This window comes from Oncorhynchus keta, chromosome 23 (genome assembly GCF_023373465.1).
Source record: "Oncorhynchus keta strain PuntledgeMale-10-30-2019 chromosome 23, Oket_V2, whole genome shotgun sequence".
NCBI lineage: Eukaryota > Metazoa > Chordata > Actinopteri > Salmoniformes > Salmonidae > Oncorhynchus > Oncorhynchus keta.
This window is the reverse complement of record NC_068443.1, coordinates 13506601-13532286: the sequence shown is the minus strand read 5'-3', so window position 1 is coordinate 13532286 and position 25686 is coordinate 13506601. Positions and strand designations below refer to the sequence as shown.

The 25686-nt window shown below is 45.0% G+C and overlaps 1 protein-coding gene and 2 long non-coding RNA genes across 7 annotated transcripts in view; 1 reads left to right on the top strand and 2 right to left on the bottom strand.

The window, feature by feature from the left end:
• The window catches only part of LOC118402493 (receptor-type tyrosine-protein phosphatase S-like), a 144985-nt gene that overhangs the window by 51405 nt on the left and 67894 nt on the right, over positions 1-25686 (top strand). For all 5 annotated transcript variants that reach the window (XM_052476450.1, XM_052476447.1, XM_052476451.1 and 2 more), the window contains one exon: positions 16491-16679. In XM_052476450.1, the coding sequence (XP_052332410.1) occupies positions 16491-16679 (189 nt within the window). The remainder of the gene's footprint in view (positions 1-16490; positions 16680-25686) is intronic.
• LOC127910992 (uncharacterized) lies at positions 2122-4089 on the bottom strand. Its single transcript, XR_008077232.1, has 4 exons — positions 3777-4089; positions 2936-2983; positions 2424-2551; positions 2122-2392 (listed from the first exon to the last, which is right to left on the bottom strand). It is a non-coding gene; the product is annotated as an uncharacterized LOC127910992 (long non-coding RNA).
• Positions 15108-15583, bottom strand: LOC127910993 (uncharacterized). The gene is made up of 3 exons (XR_008077233.1): positions 15435-15583; positions 15277-15355; positions 15108-15122 (listed from the first exon to the last, which is right to left on the bottom strand). It is a non-coding gene; the product is annotated as an uncharacterized LOC127910993 (long non-coding RNA).

Sequence of the window (25686 nt, the reverse complement as noted above, 5' to 3'; positions counted from 1 at the left end):
GTCTGTCTAACTCTTGCACTCTCCCTCTTCCCCTATCTCTCGCTCTCTTGCTCCCTCTCTATTTCTCCCTCTTCCCTCTCTCTCTCTCTCTCTCTCTGGACACTGTTTTCATAGTGCTTGGCCTAGAGGAGGTTTTAGTATCTGCACTTCTGCATGTTTTTAACCTCCAGTGGGCGAGATATTCTCATCACTGCAGAAATGTGTGTGTGTTTGTGTATGCTAATACATGATTACCAAGGAAGGGAGGTATGGGGTAGCAGGAAGGGTGGAAGGGAGGTAGTGGGTAGCAGGAAGGGAGGTAGTGGGTAGCAGGAAGGGAGGTAGGGGGTAGCAGGAAGGGTGGAAGGGAGGTAGGGGGTAGCAGGAAGGGTGGAAGGGAGGTAGGGGGTAGCAGGAAGGGTGGAAGGGAGGTAGGGGGTAGCAGGAAGGGTGGAAGGGAGGTAGGGGGTAACAGGAAGGGTGGAAGGGAGGTAGGGGGTAGCAGTAAGGGTGGAAGGGAGGTGGGGGGTAGCAGGAAGGGTGGAAGGGAGGTAGGGGGTAGGAAGGGTGGAAGGGAGGTGGGGGGTAGCAGGAAGGGTGGAAGGGAAGGGAAGGTAGGGGTAGTAGGAAGGGAGGTAGGGGGAGTAGGAAGGGTGGGAGGGAGGTAGGGGGTAGCAGGAAGGGTGGAAGGGAGGTAGGGGGTAGCAGGAAGGGTGGAAGGGAAGGTTTTCTACCACTACGACATATCTTTCTACATAGTTTGTCTGATCAGTGATTCCCCTAGAGTGTTCCTTGGCGAGATGCAGAGGTCCCTGATGCATTCAGGACTGCAAGCACCAAAACGTTCAACTGAGACTGTCGGCCAATAATATTTACGTGGGCGGTAACAGAGCTTGTCAGGGGAGTGAGGGAAAGTCAAAATGATAGGAGGCGGATCAACTCTGCAAACCGACTTGGGATTTGGATGCTTGTGTACAATATGGTATGTGTTTATGTGTTATTCATCTCACGCGGCAGATACCACTTGTCTGCTTTCACGAGACTAATGTGTTATGTGTGCAGACCGATTTCATTTGAACATGGCCTAGCCCTAGTCTCGAGTGGAAAAATAATATGATATTAGTATGTGCATGTAGGGGTTGTGCATTGTCTGTGGCAGTAAGGAGTATGTGGGGCTAAGTCGTATGTCTGGATGAGAGACACACCACACTGTGGGTTTTTAGACAGATAGATGTATGAGATTAAAGACTGAGAGCATCATTTCCATAAAGAGAACATTATCATTTAAAGTGTTTCCCCAAAGCTCTTTAGTCTCTTTTAAGTTGACACTATGAGGTAGAGAATTACTGCCCCAGATGACACCTACATCGAAGTGGAGAAGGACCATACTCAATCCGGGTTTCCCCTAGGTTTGTTTTCAGGCACATTCTCTGTTGAACTAACCTTTTTTTGTGTGCATGTGCTAATGTGCATTTTTGTCTGTGTGTTTGTGTTGTGCATTTGTTAGTCCAAGTGTGTGTTTGTGCCATGATTTAATGTTTGCTTGCCTTGTTTGTGGTTGGTTCTGCTATAAACAGGCATGCTTCCCTGTGCAAACACAATCAGGCCAGGATTAAGGCTGCTAGCCTCCAGTCAGAACCCTAGAGGAAAACATTGGCCGCTACCTGCCAAGTCCCCAGTATGAAAAGCTGCTGTCACACAGGCGGGCGCAAACACACGCGCACAAACACACTCTTTCAAGTCTTAGCAAAGTGTTCTGTTAGGTTCTGAATAAACAGAGTAAAAACTCACAGACAACTAGAAAAAGCTCAAACCAAGTTTATTCAACCACTGGGTCATACAGCTGCAAAGACAACAGAGTCACACGAACACATCTTTATACCTCCAAACTAGGCCGAGTCATCCCCTTGATGCATAACATAGACTCTCTTTCTCTGTTGTTAGGCAGACACAGTAGGTTCCTCTTACTTAGGCCTGGGCAACTCCAGTCCTCGGGGGTCTGATTGGAGTCACACTTTTCCCCCCGCCCCCCAGCTAACACACCTGACTCCAATAACCAACTGATCATGATCTTCAGTTAAAAATCCAATTAGTTTGAATCAGCTGTTTGCTAGGGATGGAGAAGGTGTGACACCAATCAGACCCCCGAGGACTGGAGTTGCCCAGGCCTTGTGGCTTACTGGTATTGTCATGGCCATGCCTAAGTGGTATTGTCATGGCCATTCTAAACATTTATTAGAGGATTTGTATTCTTGTAACTGTTTTGGGTAATGCAAGTTCTTGTGCTGTTAGGGGAATAACCTGTTAGGGGAATAACCTGTCAGGGGAACAACCTGTTAGGGGAACAACCTGTTAGGGGAACAACCTGTTAGGGGAATAACCTGTTAGGGGAACAACCTGTTAGGGGAATAACCTGTAGGGGAACAACCTGTTAGGGGAATAACCTGTTAGGGGAACAACCTGTTAGGGGAACAACCTGTTAGGGGAACAACCTGTTAGGGGAATAACCTGTTAGGGGAATAACCTGTTAGGGGAATAACCTGTTAGGGGAATAACCTGTTAGGGGAATAACCTGTTAGGGAACAACCTGTTAGGGGAATAACCTGTTAGGGGAACAACCTGTTAGGGGAACAACCTGTTAGGGAATAACCTGTTAGGGGAACAACCTGTTAGGGAACAACCTGTTAGGGAACAACCTGTTAGGGGAATAACCTGTTAGGGGAACAACCTGTTAGGGAAAGGGGAACAACCTGTTAGGGGAACAACCTGTTAACCTGTTAGGGGAACAACCTGTTAGGGAATAACCTGTTAGGGGAACAACCTGTTAGGGGAACAACCTGTTAGGGAATAACCTGTTAGGGAACAACCTGTTAGGGGAATAAGGGGAACAACCTGTTAGGGGAATAACCTGTTAGGGGAACAACCTGTTCGGGGAACAACCTGTTAGGGGAATAACCTGTTAGGGGAACAACCTGTTAGGGGAACAACCTGTTAGGGGAACAACCTGTTAGGGAACAACCTGTTAGGGGAACAACCTGTTAGGGAACAACCTGTTAGGGGAATAACCTGTTAGGGGAATAACCTGTTAGGGGAACAACCTGTTAGGGGAATAACCTGAACAACCTTAGGGAACAACCTGTTAGGGGAACAACCTGTTAGGGAATAACCTAGGGGAACAACCTGTTAGGGGAACCTGTTAGGGGAATAACCTGTTAGGGAATAACCTGGGAACAACCTGTTAGGGAACAACCTGGGGAATAACCTGTTAGGGGAATAACCTGTTAGGGAATAACCTGTTAGGGGAACAACCTGTTAGGGAATAACCTGTTAGGGAACAACCTGTTAGGGAACAACCTGTTAGGGGAATAACCTGTTAGGGGAACAACCTGTTAGGGGAATAACCTGTTAGGGGAACAACCTGTTAGGGGAACAACCTGTTAGGGAACAACCTGTTAGGGAATAACCTGTTAGGGGAACAACCTGTTAGGGAACAACCTGTTAGGGGAACAACCTGTTACCTGTTAGGGAACAACCTGTTAGGAACAACCTGGAATAACCTGTTAGGGGAACAACTGTCAGGGGAACAACCTGGGGAACAACCTGTTTAACCTGTTAGGGAACAACCTGTTAGGGGAACAACCTGTTAGGGAACAACCTGTTAGAGGAACAACCTGTTAGGGAACAACCTGTTAGGGGAACAACCTGTTAGAGGAACAACCTGTTAGGGGAACAACCTGTTAGGGGAACAACCTGTTAGGGAACAACCTGTTAGGGGAACAACCTGTTAGAGGAACAACCTGTTAGGGGAATAACCTGTTAGGGGAACAACCTGTTAGGGGAACAACCTGTTAGGGGAATAACCTGTTAGGGGAATAACCTGTTAGGGGAATAACCTGTTAGGGGAACAACCTGTTAGGGGAACAACCTGTTAGGGGAACAACCTGTTAGGGGAACAACCTGTTAGGGGAACAACCTGTTAGGGGAATAACATGTTAGGGGAACAACCTGTGTGTAAATGTAACAATCTGCTGCTGTATTTTCTTATGTTATCTGTGGTCATTTTGTTGGTCTAGTGTAGTTTCTTAATCATTAAACCTAACCTAAACTGGATGTGTAAACATGTATACGCAGGGCCCAGCTGTAAAAGAGACCTTGGCCTCAGTCTGTGTTCCTTGTTATAATAAAGGTGTAATAATAATAAAGTCTAGGACCCTCATGGGTGTGGAAATATATGTGTGTGTGTGTGTGTGTGTGTGTGTGTGTGTGTGTGAGAGAGGACCCTAACCAGATGGTCTTCGGGGTGGGCATCTGTGGCCCCCCTCCCAGCAGTGTCTTCTCTCTTCATCTGTTGATCGTATTTCGAGTTGATTTCCACATCCCTCCTGGTCCTGCTTCCTCAGCAACTGGTCCTTATCAAGAACTGAAACTAAACTGTTCCCTTTGCATCCTTCCATAGAAATATAAATGTTCAACAATAACATTGTTGTAGCTGTCCTCCGGCTACACTATGGTGCTGTCCTACAGAGTGCTGTTATGGCTACTGTAGACCTTCATTGCAAAACAGTGTGTTTTTTAATCAATTATTTGGTGATGTGAATATATTATGCATAGTTTTATCTGAAAAGGATAACTTTTGAAATGTTTTACCATTTTTATTTTTATGAATTTCACTGAGGAGGATGGTCTTTCCCTTCCTCCTCTGAGGAGCCTCCACTGTTAACAGTATTGAAGCGTCTGCCAATTTACTACTCCAGAATAAAGGAGACCTAATGTCTTATACTAGTGTCATGCTTCAAATATCAGTATTGTTGACAAAACACAATACCAAATTTACTCACAGTTGTTCTCCTATTTCCACATAATCTATCACGGTTCCCCGTCCCAATAGAGTACGAACCAACCTGTGGCCTTATTGCTTAATACACACATCCTTTTCAAACAACGTTTTAATGTCTTTTTGCTTTTCCAACCATGGGTGAGGCTCTCCTTCTATAACCATCCACATTCCTACTCACTGACAATCTTTAAGCACAGATATCCTGGGATATCTTATTATTATTATTATTATTTATTATTATTATATTATATCTCCTATTCTCCACAGTATGCACTTCCTTCCTTTGTCCTTCTACATGGTCTACTTCTCTACAACCTACCGTACTAGTACACAAGGATTACAATTTATCTGTACACACACACACACTCTACGGCCTCACGGCCACCGCGGCTGGGCTTTCACCCCCCCTTTACAGGTCTAGCAGGGAACCAACCCCACTCTGGATTTACCCCCTAGGGCGTACACTCCGCAGGGACCAGCCTGCTTGGGCTTACCTTCCGAGACTTACCCTATACTTATATGAAGCCAGCAGGAAACTGTTGATTTTATTTCTAGTTGAGTTCCACATCCCTCCTGGTCATGCTTCCTCAGCAACTGGTCCTTATCAAGAACAGAAACTAAACTGTTCCCTTTTGCCTCCTTGGGAACATTCATTTTCAACAGTAACATATTTCAACAGAATATGAGCTTTCTGCACGTCCCCTTTTCTCACTCAGTAACTTTCAGTATCACTCAGTAACTTACCACACACCTAGTTCCTCTTGACCCTTCCTTGAACCCTAATATATACATTCCCTATACATGTAAAGTAATTAATACGTTTTTAGTATGGTAACATTAAGTATATTTCAACAGTTCTAAAGTGTCCTATTCATTTTCATTCTACCAGGTACTGGGTGAAAGCTAACCAGCGCTAGCAGCAGCGTGTGTGTGCCTGATAAATTATGCATTAGTTGATATAAAACACGATCAAAGTGCTATCGGATCATGACGGTGTCATGGTGATAGGTAGGTTAGGGTGATAGGTAGGTTAGGGTATCTCTGTTTTAGGCAGGTGACTCACCTAGGAGCTTGTCTCATTATCTGCAGAGATCCATATAGTTAGATAGAGAATTCATGTGTGTATCTGTGGCGTTATGGCGTTTGTGAGCGCATGAGCATTGTCATTGAGGATAACTCCATTTTAAATATGTTTTTTTGTCCATTTATTGTGGCCACTAGTGCTGTACATCAACTCCCCTACATGTGCAGTGCCGCATTTTTCCACTTTTTGTTGTGTTACAGCCTGAATTTAAAATGTTTTTAATTGAGATTTTGAGTCACTGGCCTACACATAATACCTCATAATGTTAAAGTGGAATTATCCTTTTCCAATTTAACAAAAAATGTAAATCTGAAATGTCTTGAGTCAATAAGTATTCAACCCCTTTGCTATGGCAAGCCTAAATAAGTTCAGGAGTAAACATTTGCTTAACAAGTCACATAAGTTGCATGGAGTGTTTAGTGTTTAACGTGATTTTTGAATTACACCTCATCTCTGTACCCCACACATACAATTCTCTGTAAGGTCCCTCAGTCAAGCAGTGAGTTTCAAACACGGATGCAACTACAAAGACCAGGGAGGTTTTTCAATGTTTACTCCTGAACTTATTTTAGGCTTAAAATAACAGTGTTTGAATACTTATTGTCTCAAGACATTTCAGCATTTCATTTTATAATTCATTTGTAAATGTTCCGTAAAATATAATTCCACTTTGACATTATGGGGAATTTTGTGTAGCTCAGTGACAAAAAAATCTAAATTGAATCCTTTTAAAATTCTTTAACACAACAAAATGTGGAAAAAGTCTAGGGGTGTGAATACTTTCTGAAGGCTCTGTAGCAGTAATGATAGAACACATCAGATAGGAATACACAATGTCTACTGGTGCTGTATGTTTTACATTAAACATGCACAGTATACTGTACATTTAATCTCAGACATGTATAATGGACAGAGCTCATAAACCTCTAATGAGAGCATGCAGATAGGAATACATGACTGCTCTCTCTCTGTGTGTGTTCTACTGCAAGGGTCTGGTCTCATTAACCCCCAGTTAAACCATGCAGCACCAGCAGGATAGACCCTGAGGTGATGAAAAGCCATTGTGAGCCCCTCTCTCTGTGTTCTACTGCAAGGGTCTGGTCTCATTAACCCCCAGTTAAACCATGCAGCACCAGCAGGATAGACCCTGAGGTGATGAAAAGCCATTGTGAGCCCCTCTCTCTGTGTTCTACTGCAAGGGTCTGGTCTCATTAACCCCCAGTTAAACCATGCAGCACCAGCAGGATAGACCCTGAGGTGATGAAAAGCCATTGTGAGCCCCTCTCTCTGTGTTCTACTGCAAGGGTCTGGTCTCATTAACCCCCAGTTAAACCATGCAGCACCAGCAGGATAGACCCCAAGGTGATGAAAAGTCATTGTGAGCCCCTCTCTCTCTCAATTCAATTCAAGGGGCTTTATTGTCATAGGAAACATGTGTTAACATTGACAAAGCAAGTGAATTAGATCATATAGAAAAGTGAAAGAAACAATAAAAATGAACAGTAAACATTACACTCACAGAAGTTCCAAAATAATAAAGACATTACAAATGTCATTATGTACTGTATATATACAGTGTTGTGATGATGTAAAAATTGTTTAAGTACAAAAGGGAAAATAAATAAGCATAAATATGGGTTGTATTTACAATGTTTTTTGTTCTTCACTGGTTGCCCTTTTCTTGTGGCAACAGGTCACAAATCTTGCTGCTGTGATGCACACTGTGGTATTTCACCCAATTGATATGGGAATTTATCAAAATCGGGTTTGTTTTCAAATTCTTTGTGGATCTGTGTATTCTGAGGGAAATCTGGCTCTCTAATATGGTCATACATTGGGCAGGAGGTTAGGAAGTGCAGCTCAGTTCCCACCTCATTTTGTGGGCAGTGTGCACATAGCCTGTCTTCTCTTGAGAGCCAGGTCTGCCTACGGCGGCCTCTTTCAATAGCAAGGCTATGCTCACTGAGTCTGTAGATAGTCAAAGCTTTCGTTAGGTTTGGGTCAGTCACAGTGGTCAGGTATTCTGCCACTCTCTGTTTAGGGCCAAATATCATTCTATTTTGCTCCTTTTTTTGGTTAATTCTTTCCAATGTGTCAAGTAATTATCTTTTTGTTTTCTCATGATTTGGTTGGGTCTAATTGTGTTGCTGTCTTGGGGCTCTGTGGGGTGTTTGTGTTTGTGAACAGAGCCCCAGGACCATTTTGCTTAGGGGACACTTCCATTTCCTCTTTCTCTATTTTCTTCTCTCTCTCTCTTTTCCACTCTCTCGCTTCCTCTTTTCCTCTCTCTCTCTCTCTTTTCTCTCGCTCTCTTTTCCTATCTCTATTTATTTTCCTCTCTCTCTTTCCCTCTCTCTCTCTTTTCCTCTTGCTCTTTTTCTCTCTCTCTCTTTTTTCCTCTCTCTCTCTTGGTCTCTCTCCTTTTCTCTTTCAATTAAACTCAATTAAATTTGCTTTATTGGCTTGACTAAACAATTTACTTTGGAAATTAAGTGATTAATTTACAGTATTAACATTAAAAATAATAATAATCAAGAATGTCAATGGGACAATCGGTAACAGCAATAATTTTCTACTCATTAACCCACAGTTAAACCATGCAGCACCAGCAGGATAGACCCTGAGGTAATGAAAGCCATTATGAGTCTCTCTCTCTGTGTGTTCTACTGCAAGGGTCTGGTCTCATTAACCCACAGTTAAACCATGCAGCACCAGCAGGATAGACCCTGAGGTGATGAAAGCCATTATGAGTCTCTCTCTCTGTGTGTTCTACTGCAAGGGTCTGGTCTCATTAACCCACAGTTAAACCATGCAGCAGCCAGCAGGATAGACCCTGAAGTGACCCTGTTTTCCTCTTTCTCTCACTCTCACTCTCTCGCTCTCTCTTTTCTTCGCTCTCTCTCTTTTCCTCTCTCTCTTTTCCCCTCTCTCTCTCTTTTCCTCTCTCTCTCTTTTCTCTCTCTTTTCCCCCTCTCTCTCTCTCTTTTCCCCTCTCTCTCTCTCTTTTCCCCCCTCCCTCCCTCTCTCTCTTTTCCCCTCTCTCTCTTTTCCCCTCTCTCTCTTTTCCTCTCTCTCTCTTTCCCCTCTCTCTCTCTTTTCCTCTCTCTCTCTCTTTTCCTCTCTCTCTCTCTTTTCCTCTCTCTCTCTCTTTTCCCCTCTCTCTCTCTCTTTTCCCCTCTCTCTCTCTCTTTTCCCCTCTCTCTCTCTTTTCCTCTCTCTTTTCCTCCCTCGCTCTCTCTCTTCCTCTCGCTCTCTCTCTCCCTCTCTCTCTTTTCCTCTCTCTCTCTCTTTTCCCCTCTTTCTCTCTCTTTTCCCCCCTCTCTCTCTTTTCCTCTCTCTTTTCCTCCCTCGCTCTCTCTCTTCCTCTCTCTCTCTCCCTCTCTCTCTCTTTTCCTCTCACTCTCTCTCTCCCTCTCTCTCTGTCTTTTCCTCTCTCTCTCTTTTCCCTCTCTCTCTCTCTCTCTCTCTCTCTCTCTCTCTCTCTCTCTCTCTCTCTCTCTCTCTCTCTCTCTCTCTCTCTCTTTTCCTCCCTCTCTCTCTTTCTCGCTCTCTCTTTTCCTCTCTCTTTCTCGCTCTCTCTCTTTCTCGCTCTCTCTTTTCTCGCTCTCTCTCTTCCTCTCTCTCTTTTTCCCCCTCTCTCTCTCTTTTCCTCTCTCTCTCTTTTCCTCTCGCTCTCTCTCTCTCTCTCTCTTTTCTCCTCTCTCTTTTCGCTCTCTCTTTTCCTCTCGCTCTCTCTTTCTCGCTCTCTCTTTTCCTCTCTCTCTCTTTCTCCTCTCTCTTTTCCTTTCGCTCTCTCTCTCTCTTTTCTCTCTCTCTCTCTCTCTCTCTCTCTCTCTCTCTTTTCCTCCTCTCTCTCTCTCTTTCTTCTCTCTTTCTCTCTCTCTCTCTTCCTCTCGCTCTTTCTCTCTCCTCTTTTCTCTCTCTCTTTTCCTCTTCTCTCCCCTCTCTCTCTCTCTCTTCCCCCTCTCTCTCTCTCTCTCTTTTCCTCTCGCTCTCTCTCTCGCTCTCTCTTTCTCGCTCTCTCTTTTCTCTTCTCTCTTTCTCCCTCTCTCTTTTCCTCCCTCTCTCTCTTTTCCCTCCTCTCTCTCTCTCTCTTTCTCCCTTTTTTTCTCTCTCTCTCTCTCTTTTCCTCTCTCTCTCTTTTCCCTCTCTCTCTCTTTCTCCTCTCTCTTTTCCTCCCCTCTCTCTCTCTTTCTCGCTCTCTCTTTTCTCCCTCTCTCTCTTCCTCTCGCTCTCTCTCTCTTTTCTTTCTCTCTCTCTCTTTTCCCCTCTCTCTCTTTTCCTCTCTCTCTCTCTCTCTCTCTCTCTTTCTCTCCTCTCTCTCTCTCTTTTCCTCTCTCTTTCCTCCTCTCTCTCTTTCTCGCTCTCTCTTTTCTCTCTCTCTCTCTCTTTCTCGCTCTCTCTCTTTCTCTCTCTCTCTCTTCTCTCTCTCCCTCTCTCTCTTTTCCTCTCTCTCTTTTTCACCTCTCTCTCTCTTTTCCTCTCTCTCTCTCTCTCTCTCTCTCTCTTTTCCTCTCGCTCTCTCTTTCTCGCTCTCTCTTTCTCGCTCTCTCTTTTCCTCTCTCTCTTTCTCGCTCTCTCTTTTCCTCCCTCTCTCTCTTTCTCTCTCTCTCTCTCTTTTTTCTCTCTCTCTCTCTCTTTTTTTCTCTCTCTCTCTCTTTTCCCCTCTCTCTCTCCCTCTTTTCCTCTCTCTCTCTCTTTTCCCCTCTCTCTCTCTTTCTCACTCTCTCTTTTCCTCCCTCTCTCTCTCTTTCTCGCTCTCTCTTTTCCTCCCTCTCTCTCTTCCTCTCTCTCTCTCTCTCTTTTCCCCTCTCTCTCTCTCTTTTCCCCTCTCTCTCTCTCTTTCCCCTCTCTCTCTCTTTTCCCCTCTCTCTCTCTTTCTCGCTCTCTCTTTTCCTCCCTCTCTCTCTCTTTCTCGCTCTCTCTTTTCCTCCCTCTCTCTCTTCCTCTCGCTCTCTCTCTCTCTCTTTTCTTCGCTCTCTCTCTTTTCCCCTCTCTCTTTTCCCCTCTCTCTCTCTCTTTTCCTCTCTCTCTTTTCCCCTCTCTCTTTTACCCTCTCTCTCTCTCTTCCCCTCTCTCTCTCTTTTCCCTCTCTCTCTCTTTTTCTCTCTCTCTCTTTCTTGCTCTCTCTTTTCCTCCCTCTCTCTCTCTTTCTCCCTCTCTCTCTTCCTCTCGCTCTCTCTCTCTCTTTTCCTCTCTTTTCCTCTCTCTCTTTTTCCTCTCTCTCTCTTTTCCTCTCTCTCTCTCTTTCCTCTCTCTCTCTTTCTTGCTCTCTCTTTTCCTCCCTCTCTCTCTCTCTCTCTCTTCTCTCTCTTCCTCTCTCTTTTCCTCTCTCTCTCTTTTCCTCTCTCTCTCTCTCTCTCTTTCCTCTCTCTCTCTCTCTTTCTTTCCTCTCTCTTTTCTTCGGGCTCTCTCTTTTCTTCGGTCTCTCTCTCTTTTCCTCTCTGTCTCTCTCTCTCTTCCTCTCTTCCTCTCACTTGACGTAACAATGTACTTTAGTTTAATTTATTCATTTACAATATTAGCGTAATTAAAATAATAATCAAGATTGTCAATGGGAGAATCGGTAACGGCAATAATCAAGGGTAAAAATAACCATACAATGGACAATAACAATGGCATGGAGGACGTGTGCAGATTGGTTGGTCTGTCACACACTGTCCCTCATGTTATGGCAGGCAGCAATGTAGTGCGTTGCCAACACACAGCTCTCTGCGTCCTCCCCCAACAGGACGGGTAGCCTATTCTCATCAGAGGTCTTTGAAACCTTGAATAACGATTTCACTTTTGTGAAATGACACTAATTGTTTTATATTTTTTACATTTTGTTGGAAAATGCAGCTCTGTCTCGGGTTCTGCTGTGGTTGCACAGCCTTTCCTCTTCAGGGAGCCAGGTTTTCCTGTGTCTACCCTTCTCAATGGCAAGGCTGTACTTTGTCAAGATTTGTCAAAGGTTTTGATCAGAAACCATGGTCAAATAGTTTGCTATGGTGTACTGTTGAGTTAGGTCAGATAGCACTGCATTTTGCTTGTGCTTCCCAGTGGGTAATATAGTTAATGTAGCTTTGACTGTGTTGTAATTTGGTTTATTCTGTTTGATTGGATGTTCTGGTCCTGAGACTTCAGTGTGTTAGTAGAACAGGTTTGTGAATTCAGCCTCAGGACCAGATGGATGAGGGGACTCTTTTCTTTGCTCAGCTCTTGGCATTGCAGGGCTTGGTTTTGATATGAGAGGGGGTCAATGTATTTTGAATGTTTCCAAAACTTAATTGCACTTTGAGTTTTTATTATTAGCAGATATTTCCTAATTCTGCCCTGCATTGTTTGAAGTTTTCCTCTGGACATGTAGGAGACCCTTACAGAAATCTGCATGCAGGATTTCAATGGTGTGTTTGTCCCATTGGGTGAAATCATGTTTTTGCAAGTAGACCCCATACCTCAATGCCATAAAGTGCAATTGGTTCAATGAGACATTCAATTAGCTTTAGCCGTATTTGAATAGGTATTTCAATTTGAATGAGTTTTTTAATGGTGTAGAATGCCCTGCGTGCTTTCTCAGTTCTCTCAGCCTCATTTAGGTGTCCAGTTGAGTTTATCTCTAAATCTAAGTAATTATAGTGTGTGCATTACTATACATTCTGTATTTTGTACCAATTGAGAACTTTGGTCTAATTCCCTGAATTAGGTCTGGAAATACTGCTCTAGCAGGCCCAGGCTCTCCTGTAGGCCATGTGCTGTGTGTGAACCGCAGGCACAGGTCATCTGCGAACAGCAGGCATTTAACCTCTGAAATGTGGAGACTAACACCAGGGGCTGAGGATTTTTCTAGAATAGTGGCCAAGTCGTTGATGTAAATATTCAAGAGCGTCGGGCTCAGATGGCAACACTGGCAAAGGTCCCTGGTTAAATAATTATGTTGTTTTCTTGCCAATTTTGAAGCTGCACGTATTATTATGTCATGTGGTTTACCCCCTACACCACAATTCTTTTATCTTTATCTTTATCTTTCTCTATCTCATCTCTCTCTCTCTCTCTCTCTCTCTCTCTTTCTCTCTTTCCCTCGACCTCTTTCTCTCTCTTCTCTTTTCTCCCTTTCCCTCTATCTCATCTCTTTCTATCTCATCCTTTCCCTCGACCTCTGTGAGCCTCTCCTCTCTCCTCTCTCTCTTCTCTCTCTCTCTCTCTCTCTCTTTTCTTTCCCCTCGACCTCTGTCTTTCTCTCCTTTCCCTCGACCTCTCTCTCTCTCTCTCTCTCTCTCTCTCTCTCTCTCTCTCTCTCTCTCTCTCTCCTCTCTCTTTCTCTTTCTCTCTCTCCTTTCTCTTTCTCCCTCCTGTCGATGGAGGTATCGCTGGCATCCATTCAACCAGGTCATTAACATTGATCAGATAGGGCCGTGGGTGTTGGGGCTAATTTTGGATTCCCCCCCAACGCACACTGATGGGTGTCCTCTGGACAGCTGGCCAGGATGTGATCAAAACCCAGTCAATGGTAGTGACAGGTGTTCTGACCTGGATATTATTTTTACTGAGTCTATTTCCTTGAGTCTCATCTTCTTTCTTTCCCTCATCTTCCACCCCCTTCTCCTCACACTCCTGGTCCTCCCTTTCCCCTCTTACCTCACACCTGCCATCTTCTCCTCTCTGCATCTTACTATTTTTGCCTCCTCGTCTTCTTTCCTCCTGAGTGGGTCTTATCTGACAGGCTCTCTGAGGAGTAAGTCCTCCTCTCCTCTCCTCTCCTCTCCTCTCCTCTCCTCTCCTCTCCTCTCCTCTCCTCTCCTCTCCTCTCCTCTCCTCTCCCTCCTCCACTCCACTCCACTCCACTCCTCCTCTCCTCCCTCTCCTCTCCTCTCCCTCCTCTCCTCTCCCTCCTCTCCTCTCCTCCACTCCACTCCACTCCACTCCACTCCCTCCCTCCCTCCCTCCCACCCTCCCTCCCTCCCTCCCCTCCCTCCCTCTCCCTCCCTCCCTCTCCTCTCCTCTCCTCTCCTCTCCTCTCCTCTCCTCTCCTCTCCTCCTCTCCTCTCTCTGTACTGAAACTGAAGACAGATGTTACAGCCAGTCACACTACTGACTGGGTGGCAGGGTGAACCATGGCGGTAAGAAATAACAACTACACAGGAGTTTTCATTTTTTTGGGCCTTCTTATTTTGCCCATAGTTACATTTGTTAGAAACATTAGTTAGAAACTCTGTTGTGTATATGATAGAACTGAGTCCAGTTCAGTGGGTTTTGATCTAATTGACACTCAATTAGTCATGGTGACAAATGTTCTATCCCAGGAGGGAACGGAAAATGGTACAGTACCCAGGTTGCGTGTGTGTGCGTTTGTGTAATTGTATGCGCGTGTGTGTGAGCGCGTGTGGGGGAGAGAAAGGAGGACTGATTGACGGATGATTTTCTGGCTGGCCATCTGGACCGCAGTCAGAGAGAAGCTGAAGCCAATTCACCAGAGAAAGTGTGTGTGTGTGTGTGTGTGTGTGTGTGTGTGTGTGTGTGTGTGTGTGTGTGTGTGTGTGTGTGTGTGTGTGTGTGTGTGTGTGTGTGTGTGTGTGTGTGTGTGTGATGTGTCTGTGCACATTTTTTGGATGTATTTCTCCCCATTCCCTGGTAGTATAGTATAAACACACATAACATGAAGCCCCAACGCAGTTGCACTCCCTTCCTTCTAATTGTTTGTACACTTTAACAATTAGCCAGCTAACAAGTCGTTACTACGCCCTGCGCCATATCCCTCCCTGCTATCTGACTGCCTAATTGAGTCAGTTGTATCTGAGGAGAAACCCTGTGCATAGTTACTATGACAACACAATACGGAAGAACACAGAGGATATCAGTGTGTTCTGTTCACCTCACAATAACACCTGTCTTCATCTCAGGGACCCCGCTCTCTGTCTACATCGTGGAGCTGACACTACTACCTACTACCAGGCCTATGGGAAAAGAGTGGAGGACGGGATAGCCCGCTCCCTGTCTTCATCGTGGAGCTCCCTGTCTTACACTACCAGGCCTATGGGAAAGAGTGGAGGACGGGATAGCCCGCTCCCTGTCTTCATCGTGTAGCTGACACTACTACCTACTACCAGGCCTATGGGAAAAGAGTGGAGGACGGGATAGTCTTCTTCGTGGAGCTGACACTACTACTCTGTCTACCAGGCCTATGGGAAAAGAGTGGACGGGATAGCCCGCTCCCTGTCTTCATCGTGGAGCTGACACTACTACCTACTACCAGGCCTATGGGAAAAGAGTGGAGGCCTAGCCCGCTCTCTGTCTACATCGTGGAGCTGACACTACTACCTACTACCAGGCCTATGGGAAAAGAGTGGAGGACGGGATAGCCCGCTCCCTGTCTTCATCGTGTAGCTGACACTACTACCTACTACCAGGCCTATGGGAAAAGAGTGGAGGACGGGATAGCCCGCTCCCTGTCTTCATCGTGGAGCTGACACTACTACCTACTACCAGGCCTATGGGAAAAGAGTGGAGGACGGGATAGCCCGCTCCCTGTCTTCATCGTGTAGCTGACACTACTACCTACTACCAGGCCTATGGGAAAAGAGTGGAGGACGGGATAGCCCGCTCCCTGTCTTCATCGTGGAGCTGACACTACTACCTACTACCAGGCCTATGGGAAAAGAGTGGAGGACGGGATAGCCCGCTCCCTGTCTTCTTCGTGGAGCTGACACTACTACCAGGCCTATGGGAAAAGAGTGGAGGACGGGATAGCCCACTCTCTGTAAAAGTCTGGATGTAATAAGTCAAGATAATGTATATGCCACTTAGTAGACACTTTTTTCCAATGGGACTAACAGTACATTTTACTGTAGGATGTATATGACCTTGGTCAACTGAGGAATATGTGTGTCAACAGGCCATGTTGGACAGGCTATGTTGGACCCTAGCAGAAGATGTATTAGCTACTGTACTGTGTTAACACAATGAGCTGGCTAGGCACCAGGCTTATTGACTGAAGGAAGGCTTACTGGATCACTTGTTTGTTTGCTAACACAGTTGACCTAATCTAGTGACCGCTGGCCAGCTCGGCTAGCGAAGACAAATAATGAATCAACAGGAATTGTAGTTTGAAGTGCGATTGGGAGTCTAGGTGTGGTGTGTGAGAGTGGACTCCAGATGTAGTTTGAAGTGCGATTGGGAGTCTAGGTGTGGTGTGTGAGAGTGGACTCCAGATGTAGTTTGAAGTGCGATTGGGAGTCTAGGTGTGGTGTGTGAGAGTGGACTCCCGATGTAGTTTGAAGTGCGATTGGGAGTCTAGGTGTGGTGTGTGAGAGTGGACTCCCGATGTAGTTTGAAGTGCGATTGGGAGTCTAGGTGTGGTGTGTGTAGGTGTGGTGTGTGAGAGTGGACTCCAGATGTTATGGAGAGAGTAAATGGCAGGCAACACTTACAAGGATGACTTTTACAGCATTGAACCAACAGGACATCTATACTCCACGTTGGCATCAAACATCAAACATTCCATGACAACAGACATTCTAAATCACATTTTCTGTGGAACTGTCTTCAGAGACAAATGGAAATTCTTTGCAATGAAAAACTCTTTGAATAACAACTAATAACACCCCCCTCCAGAGGACCTGTTGCCATTTGGTTTCCCCAGCATTGACATGGGTCCTCAGCTGAAGGTGGTGGAGAGGACCAGGACGGCCACCATGCTGTGTGCTGCCAGTGGCATCCCTGACCCCGAGATCTCCTGGTTCAAAGACTTCCTCCCTATAGAGCCCAGCTCCAGCCAGGGACGCATTAAACAGCTGCGCTCAGGTAAGACAAATGGGAGTTCTTGTGTTTCTTTACTGATACATCCTCATTTCATTAAAACCTCCCCCCCCCCTTTAAATATCCACTGTATTACATACTTACTTTGCACTCTACCCCACGATACAAAACAACACAACACCACACATCACAATAACCAAAACCTCACCACTTATACAACCGTATATCTTCCCCAGCTGTACAGACGGCACTCTCCGACACACCATATCTCCTGAAACATCTCCACACTCAAATTCTACCCAGAGGCGCACTGAGATCATCCCATTAAATAATAGTAAAGGGTCTGTTACACCCCCCCCCCCATCTTTGACCCTGTTCCTCCTTGTTAGCCAAGCAGCAAACGTTGTCTGAGAAATCAGATATTTCAACAACACACATTTGGCCTTTTGCTTATTTGAATACCTGTACTCCACGATAAACATCCCAACAGTAAGACCCACCCCCAACCTCTCACACAGACATTCCAACAGTAAGACCCACCCCCAACCTCTCACACAGACATTCCAACAGTAAGACCCACCCCCAACCTCTCACACAGACATCCCAACAGTAAGACCCACCCCCAACCTCTCACACAGACATTCCAACAGTAAGACCCACCCCCAACCTCTCACACAGACACAGACAACCTCTCACACAGACATTCCAACAGTAAGACCCACATTCCAACAGTAAGACCCACTCCCAACCCAGACATCCCAACAGTAAGACCCACCCCAACCTCCCAACCCGCAACAAAGAGTCCAAGGTGCTAAAGGAGCTCCTTAAACCAAAAAAACATCTGGGTCAGATGGTTTAGACCCTTTCTTCTTTAAGGTTGCTGCCGCTATCATCTCCAAGCTTATCTCTGACCTTTTTAACCTAGCTCTCCTTTCTGGGGAGATTCCCAATGCTTGGAAGGCAGCCACGGTTCGTCCTTTATTTAAAGGGGGAGATCAAGCTGATGCTAACTGTTATTGGCCTATTTCTATTTTGCCCTGTTTATCAAAAGTGTTGGAAAAACTTGTCAATAATCAACTGACTGGCTTTCTTGATGTCTATAGTAATCTCTCTGATATGCAATCTGGTTTCCGCTCAGGTTATGGATGTGTCACTGCAACCTTAAAGGTGCTCAATGATGTCACCATTGCCCTTGATTCTAAGCAATATTGTGCTGCTATTTCTATTGACGTGGCCAAAGCTTTTGATACAGTAGACCAGTCAGAAAATCTGCTGTCTCAGTCACTGCCTGTCACCAAGGGAGTGCCCCAAGGCTCGATCCTAGGCCCCATGCTCTTTTCAATTTACTTCCAACAACATAGCTCAGGCAGTAGGAAGCTCTCTCATCCATTTATATGCAGATGATACAGTCTTATACTCAGCTGGCTCAGTGTCCAAAAAGCTTTCTCTACCCTTAACCTTGTTCCCAACACCTCCAAAACAAAGGTCATGTGGTTTGGTAATAAGAATGCCCCTCTTCCTACAGGTGTTATTACTACCTCTGAGGGTTTAGAGCTTGAGCTTCATACAAGTACTTGGGAGTATGGCTAGATGGTACACTGTCCTTCTCTCAGCGCATATCAAAGCTGCAGGCTAAAGTTAAATCTAGACCTGGTTTCCTCTATCGTAATCACTCTTCTTTCACCCCAGCTGCCAAACTAACCCTGATTCAGATTAGCATCCACCCCATGCTAGATTACGGAGACATCATTTATAGATTGGCAGGTAAGGGTGCTCTTGAGCGGCTAGATGTTCTTTACCTTTCGGCCATCAGATTTGACACCAATGCTCCTTATAGGACACATCACTGCACTCTATAATATAATAATAATATATGCCATTTAGCTGACGCTTTTATCCAAAGCGACTTACAAGTCATGTGTGCATACATTCTACGTATGGGTGGTCCCGGGAATCGAACCCACTACCCTGGCGTTACAAGCGCCATGCTCTACCAACTGAGCCACTGGGCTCCACATCGCAAGACCCACTGGGTGATGCTTATTTATAAAACCCTCTTAGGCCTCTCCCCCTATCTTAGATATCTACTGCAGCCCACATACTCCACATACAACACCCATTCTCCCAGTCACATTCTGTTAAAGGTCCCCAAAGCACACACAAACACTCAAACTGGACGGTTTTATCTAAATATCTTCATTCAAAGACTCAATCATGGACACTCTTACTGACAGTTGTGGCTGCTTTGCATGATGTATTGTTGCCTCTACCTTCTTGCCATTTGTGTTGTTGTCTGTGCCCAATAATGTTTTTATCATGTTTTGTGCTGCTACCATGTTGTGTTTCTACCATGTTGTTATGTTGTGTTGCTACCATGCTGTGTTGTCATGTGTTGCTGGCTTGCTATGTTGTAGTCTTAGGTCTCTCTTCATGTAGTGTTGTCACAATTGTTGTGATGTGTGTTTTGTCTTGTATTTATGTTGTATTTATTTTTAATTTTAATCCCAGGCCCCCATCCCCGCAGGAGGCCTTTTGCCTTTTGGTAGGTAGGCCACCATTGTAAATAAGAGTTTGTTCTTAACTGACTTGCCTAGTTAAGTAAAGGTTAAATAAATAAAATAAATTTGTGTACGGACAACCTCAGCCAGTGATGGCCCGACCAGAAGAATTCAACCAGCTTGCAGGGGGGAGGTGTGTGGCCTAGTTCACCTTAGCTGACCAAGCTCCCTCGTACAACTTCAAACTAGTCTCTAGTGCCTGCATATCCCGCCCATCCCTGACCATCACAGAAATGTAATCTGCATACGCTGACACTCCCTGCAGTCTCCTGTGTATGAGGCCCAAAACAGGCTCAATGGCTCGTGTATATAACTGCCCCGATTGAGGGCATCCTTGTCTAATGCCCCACCTCACCCAGACTAGCCTACTGAGAACCCCACCCTGCCTTGACCATACATGACACCCCACTATACAACATCTTCACATAGGCCAAAAACATTTCCCCAAACACCGACATCACATTTAACAGATACTCATGGTCCACGCTATCAAATGCCTTCTCTTGGTCGAAAGAGACATGTCCAAAGTTCACATTAGAACCTCTCGACAAGTCCAACTCGCCCCTGACTAAGAACATGTGTTCCGTGATTGAGCGTCCCAGTACACAACATGTCTGGTTCTTGTGTACTATAGAGCCCAGATGAGACTTCCATCTGTTAGCAAGGACCGTGGCAAATATCTTGTAGTCTGCACAGAGCAATGCCACAGGCCTCCAGTTCTTAAGATCATGTAAGTCCTCTTTGTTGGTCAGGAGAGTCAGAACTGCCTAACGGCAGCATATCGGCAACTATCCTACCCCGACGCACTCACGCAACAAGCAAAAGAAGTCCAGTCGAATTAGAATTTTTAAAATAAAACTCCACTGGGAGTCCATCGACCCCCGGTGCATGGCTGGGGAACATCTGGGTTATGGCCTCTGTCAGTTCAAGGGACAACAGGGGAATGTCCATTTCATCCCTCTGTGCCAGATAGAGCTTAGGGAGTCCTGCAAACAAAACCTGAGCACACATAGGATCACACAGTTCTGCCCTATACAACTCAGTATAAAACTCCCCAGTCCACTCCTGCATCTCCCCCACCACAGAGGTCACCCACCCATCAGACAGCCGTAGACAATGCATACCCTTGGCTTCACCACTCTGTCTTTCCAAACTAAAGAAGAGGGAGATGGGTGCATCCATCTCCTTGAGCATGGAGAACCTAGCTCTTACAAGTGCTCCCTTTGCTTTAACCTGGAAAAAGTAAATTAGCCTGGATGCCTACATTGCCTTGCCCTACCAGCTCTTCCGTCAATTCACACTGATTCTACGCTCGAGTTCCCCACAATACTATTCTAGCCTCTGAGGATGAGAGAGCTGTATACTGTTGACAGAAAAGCAGAATTTAGGCTTTTTCCACATCCCGCCATTGACTCAGAGACTCATATTCCTCTCTTCGCTGCCCCCACCTTTCCCAAAAAGTCTGGAAACCTGAGCAAAAAGTGGCAACTTGTAAGAACGTTACATTAAACTTCCAACAGGATGCCTGCCGAGGTCCTGGTGAAATAGCCAGCCGAGCCATGGTTATGTGGTGATCTGAAAAACCCACCGGGAGAATGGTAGCACCCAACAGTTTATTGTTCTGATTCCTAGACATGTAAAACTGATAGTCAGGCTGTACTCACTCTAGCCCCAAAGATCTTCACCCATGTATACTGACATGTGTTGGGATGTCTAGTTCTCCAAACATCCACAAGGTCAAACTGCTTAATGATGCATCCAAAGAACACCATACCTACTGTGAAGCATGGGGGTGGAAACCTGTTTTTCTGCAAAGGGACAAGAACGACTGATCCGTGTAAAGTAAAGAATGAATGGGGCCATGTATCGTGAGATTTTGAGTGAAAACCTCCTTCCATCAGCAAGGGCATTGAAGATGAAACGTGGCTGGGTCTTTCAGCACGACAATGATCCCAAACACACCGCCCGGGCAACGAAGGAATGGCTTCGTAAGAAGCATTTCAAGGTCCTGGAGTAGCCTAGCCAGTCTTCAGGTCTCAACCCCATAGAAAATCTTTGGAGGGAGTTGAAAGTCCGTGTTGCCCAGCAACAGCCCCAAAACATCACTGCTCTAGAGGAGATCTGCATGGAGCAATGGGCCAGAATACCAGCAACAGTGTGCGAAAACCTTGTGAAGACTTACAGAAAACATTTGACCTCTGTCATTGCCAACAAAGGCAAGAACAAATTATTGAGAAACTTTTGTTATTGACCAAATACTTATTTTCCACCATATTTTGCAAATAAATTCATTACAAAATCCTATAATGTGATTTTCTGGGTTTTTTTTAAATGAAAATTACAGGCGCCTCTCATCTTTTTTAAGTGGGAGAACTTACACAATTGGTGGCTGACTAAATACTTTTTTGCCCCACAGTATATACAGTATGAACATATACACAGAAACATACAGTACGTAAACAATTCAAAATGACAAATAAACCCTAATCCAATAATCTTGATATAAGGAACACATTAGAATGACCTTGAATGTCCCTGATGGGACCCTGATGGGACCACACAACAACACGATGGCAGTGCAAAGCCACATGGAGAACGTGCTCCATCCGTACTGTATCTAAACAAAACTACTGCTTTGTTTTCTTTTTGTTCCTCTCTATAATCTTCAACAGCTTTTGGTAAGTATTACTCTTACCCTAGCCATGCCCAAACCCTTAGGATATGTCCATAAGACTACAGTCACTCCAACATTAAAGCAGTGTTCCCCAAATGGTGGTTTAGGACTAATTGGTGTCCCACCGCAAGTTCCTTTTTGATTGTAAGTCACACTTTAAGGACTGGACTGTGACTAGAAACATGATTTTTGTTTATTTGTATGGTCACAAGTCAAACAACTTTTGGGACCACTGCATTAAATTTCCTTTAAGATACTGAGTGAGTCCCTCTACAGTTCATTTCTGTCTAGCTGGTCCCTCTCCTTGCTAGGCTCAGAGTGTCTCCACATACGCAAACACACACGCGCACACAGATGCACACACACACACAAAAACACACACATCCATCCATCATCTCCCTGAAAGGGGTATAGTGATGCATATGGTCCAAGAGTCATATTCTTCGAAAAATGGCGTCTATTTTCTACAGCCATCTGTTGTGTAGATCCTTCCAGCCATATGCATTAGGAGACTTCTGTAGGCCAATCCTCCTCATTAAATTGGGATTGAGGCTTGCAGAATTACCCCTAATGTATAACTTAGGATTCAAACAACAGATGGTGTGCAATATGGACTCAGTTTGACATTACACCACGTTTGACATGTGAAATTGCCCGACAAATGTTGGATTTGAGTTAACTATCCCTTGGGTTAGTGATGATGGACTGACATCTCTCCTATTCAATTTTGGGCGGGGACACACACACACACACACACACACACACACACACACTAAAAGCACATGATCAACTCCAAAAAATCTGGACTCCACCCCCCACTAGATCAGGAGCAAGTCTTTGAACCAAGCAATCTCATTCAGGGCCAGTCAGTCATTCACAACTGTCTGTGGTTGATTTTCCTGTTTTCCCCACCCTGGTTTCCTATATACCTTACCATTGTCAACAACTTGAATTTGTGTGTGTGTGTGTGTGTGTGTGTGTGTGTGTGTGTGTGTGTGTGTGTGTGTGTGTGTGTGTGTGTGTGTGTGTGTGTGTGTGTGTGTGTGTGTGTGTGTGTGTGTGTGTGTGTGTGTGTGTGTGTGTGTCCATCCGTGTTTGTCTGCGTCTATGAGCATGTGTCTGTGTTTCATGTGTTGTCTCAAGGAGAGTGTGTTGTAATGCTGTAGGGTACTCTCTCTACCTCCCTCTCTTTTCCTTCCCCACGTGAAAAAAGACTACAGTTTACTATAGAATACTACAGTACTTACTATAGAATTCTGTAGTAAACTCTAGTATACTGTAGAATACTATACTACACACTGTAGTATCCTTCGATCAAGTGTAGTACTTACTATAGAATGTTGTAGTATACTGTAGAATACTATAGTAAACACTATATTATTCTCAGAAAAAAAAGCACTGTAGTAAATACAGTGATGCATTGTATTTATTTATTGTCCGCAAAAACACTACAGACTGCAAAAACACAACACTTTTTTTCATCCCAATTTCATGATATACAATTGGTAGTTACAGTCTTGTCCCATCGCTGCAACTCCCATACAGACTCGGGAGAGTGAAAGGTCGAGAGCCGTGCATCCTCCGAAACAGGACCCCACACTGCTTATTGACACAATGCTCGCTTAACCCAGAAGGCATCTGCACCAATGTGTCGGAGGAAACACTGTACACCTGGCGACCGTGTCAACATGCAGGCGCCCGGCCCGCCACAGGAGTTGCTAGAGCGCGATAGGACAAGGACATCCCGGCCGGCCAAACCCTCCCCTAACCCAGACGACGCTGGGCCAATTGTGTGCCGCCTCATGGGTCTCCCGTGGCGGCCGGCTACGACACAGCCTGGGATCGAACCAGGATCTGTAGTGACACAGCTAGCACTGCGATACAGTGCCTTAGACCGATGCACCACTCGGGAGGCCCCAACACTACACTTTTTTAGCTATAGTAAATACTACAGGATTTAATTTGCATATACTCTGCCCATTCCGTCCCCCATATCCCAGTTTGTACCAGCCAAGTGAGAAACCTACATGATCATATATTGTGTTCCATACAGGTTATACGTTCAGAACACAGTCCTACCTACCTACTGATTATACGTTCAGAACACAGTCCTACCTACCTACTGATTATACGTTCAGAACACAGTCCTACCTACCTACAGATTATACGTTCAGAACACAGTCCTTCCTACCTACAGATTATACGTTCAGAACACAGTCCTACCTACCTACAGATTATACGTTCAGAACACAGTCCTTCCTACCTACAGATTATACGTTCAGAACACAGTCCTACCTACCTACAGATTATACGTTCAGAACACAGTCCTTCCTACCTACAGATTATACGTTCAGAACACAGTCCTACCTACCTACAGATTATACGTTCAGAACACAGTCCTACCTACCTACAGATTATACGTTCAGAACACAGTCCTACCTACCTACAGATTATACATTCAGAACACAGTCCTACCTACCTACAGATTATACGTTCAGAACACAGTCCTACCTACCTACAGATTATACGTTCAGAACACAGTCCTACCTACCTACTGATTATACGTTCAGAACACAGTCCTACCTACCTACTGATTATACGTTCAGAACACAGTCCTACCTACCTACAGATTATACGTTCAGAACACAGTCCTACCTACCTACAGATTATACGTTCAGAACACAGTCCTACCTACCTACAGATTATACGTTCAGAACACAGTCCTTCCTACCTACAGATTATACCTCAGAACACAGTCCTCCTACCTACCTACAGTCCTTCCTACCTACAGATTATACGTTCAGAACACAGTCCTTCCTACCTACAGATTATACGTTCAGAACACAGTCCTACCTACCTACTGATTATACGATTATACGTTCAGAACACAGTCCTTCCTACCTACAGATTATACGTTCAGAACACAGTCCTACCTACCTACTGATTATACGTTCAGAACACAGTCCTACCTACCTACAGATTATACGTTCAGAACACAGTCCAGTTCCTACCTACAGATTATACGTTCAGAACACAGTCCTACCTACCTACAGATTATACGTTCAGAACACAGTCCTACCTAACTACAGATTATACGTTCAGAACACAGTCCTTCCTACCTACAGATTATACGATTTCAGAACACAGTCCTTCCTACCTACCTACAGAACACAGTCCTACCTACCTACTGATTATACGTTCAGAACACAGTCCTTACCTAACTACAGATTATACGTTCAGAACACAGTCCTACCTACCTACAGATTATACGTTCAGAACACAGTCCTACCTACCTACAGATTATACGTTCAGAACACAGTCCTTCCTACCTACAGATTATACGTTCAGAACACAGTCCTACCTACCTACAGATTATACGTTCAGAACACAGTCCTTCCTACCTACAGATTATACGTTCAGAACACAGTCCTACCTACCTACAGATTATACGTTCAGAACACAGTCCTTCCTACCTACAGATTATACGTTCAGAACACAGTCCTACCTACCTACAGATTATACGTTCAGAACACAGTCCTACCTACCTACAGATTATACGTTCAGAACACAGTCCTTCCTACCTACAGATTATACGTTCAGAACACAGTCCTTCCTACCAGATTACCTCAGAACACAGTCCTACCTACCTACTGATTATACGTTCAGAACACAGTCCTTCCTAACTACAGATTATACGTTCAGAACACAGTCCTACCTACCTACAGATTATACGTTCAGAACACAGTCCTACCTACCTACAGATTATACGTTCAGAACACAGTCCTTCGTACCTACAGATTATACGTTCAGAACACAGTCC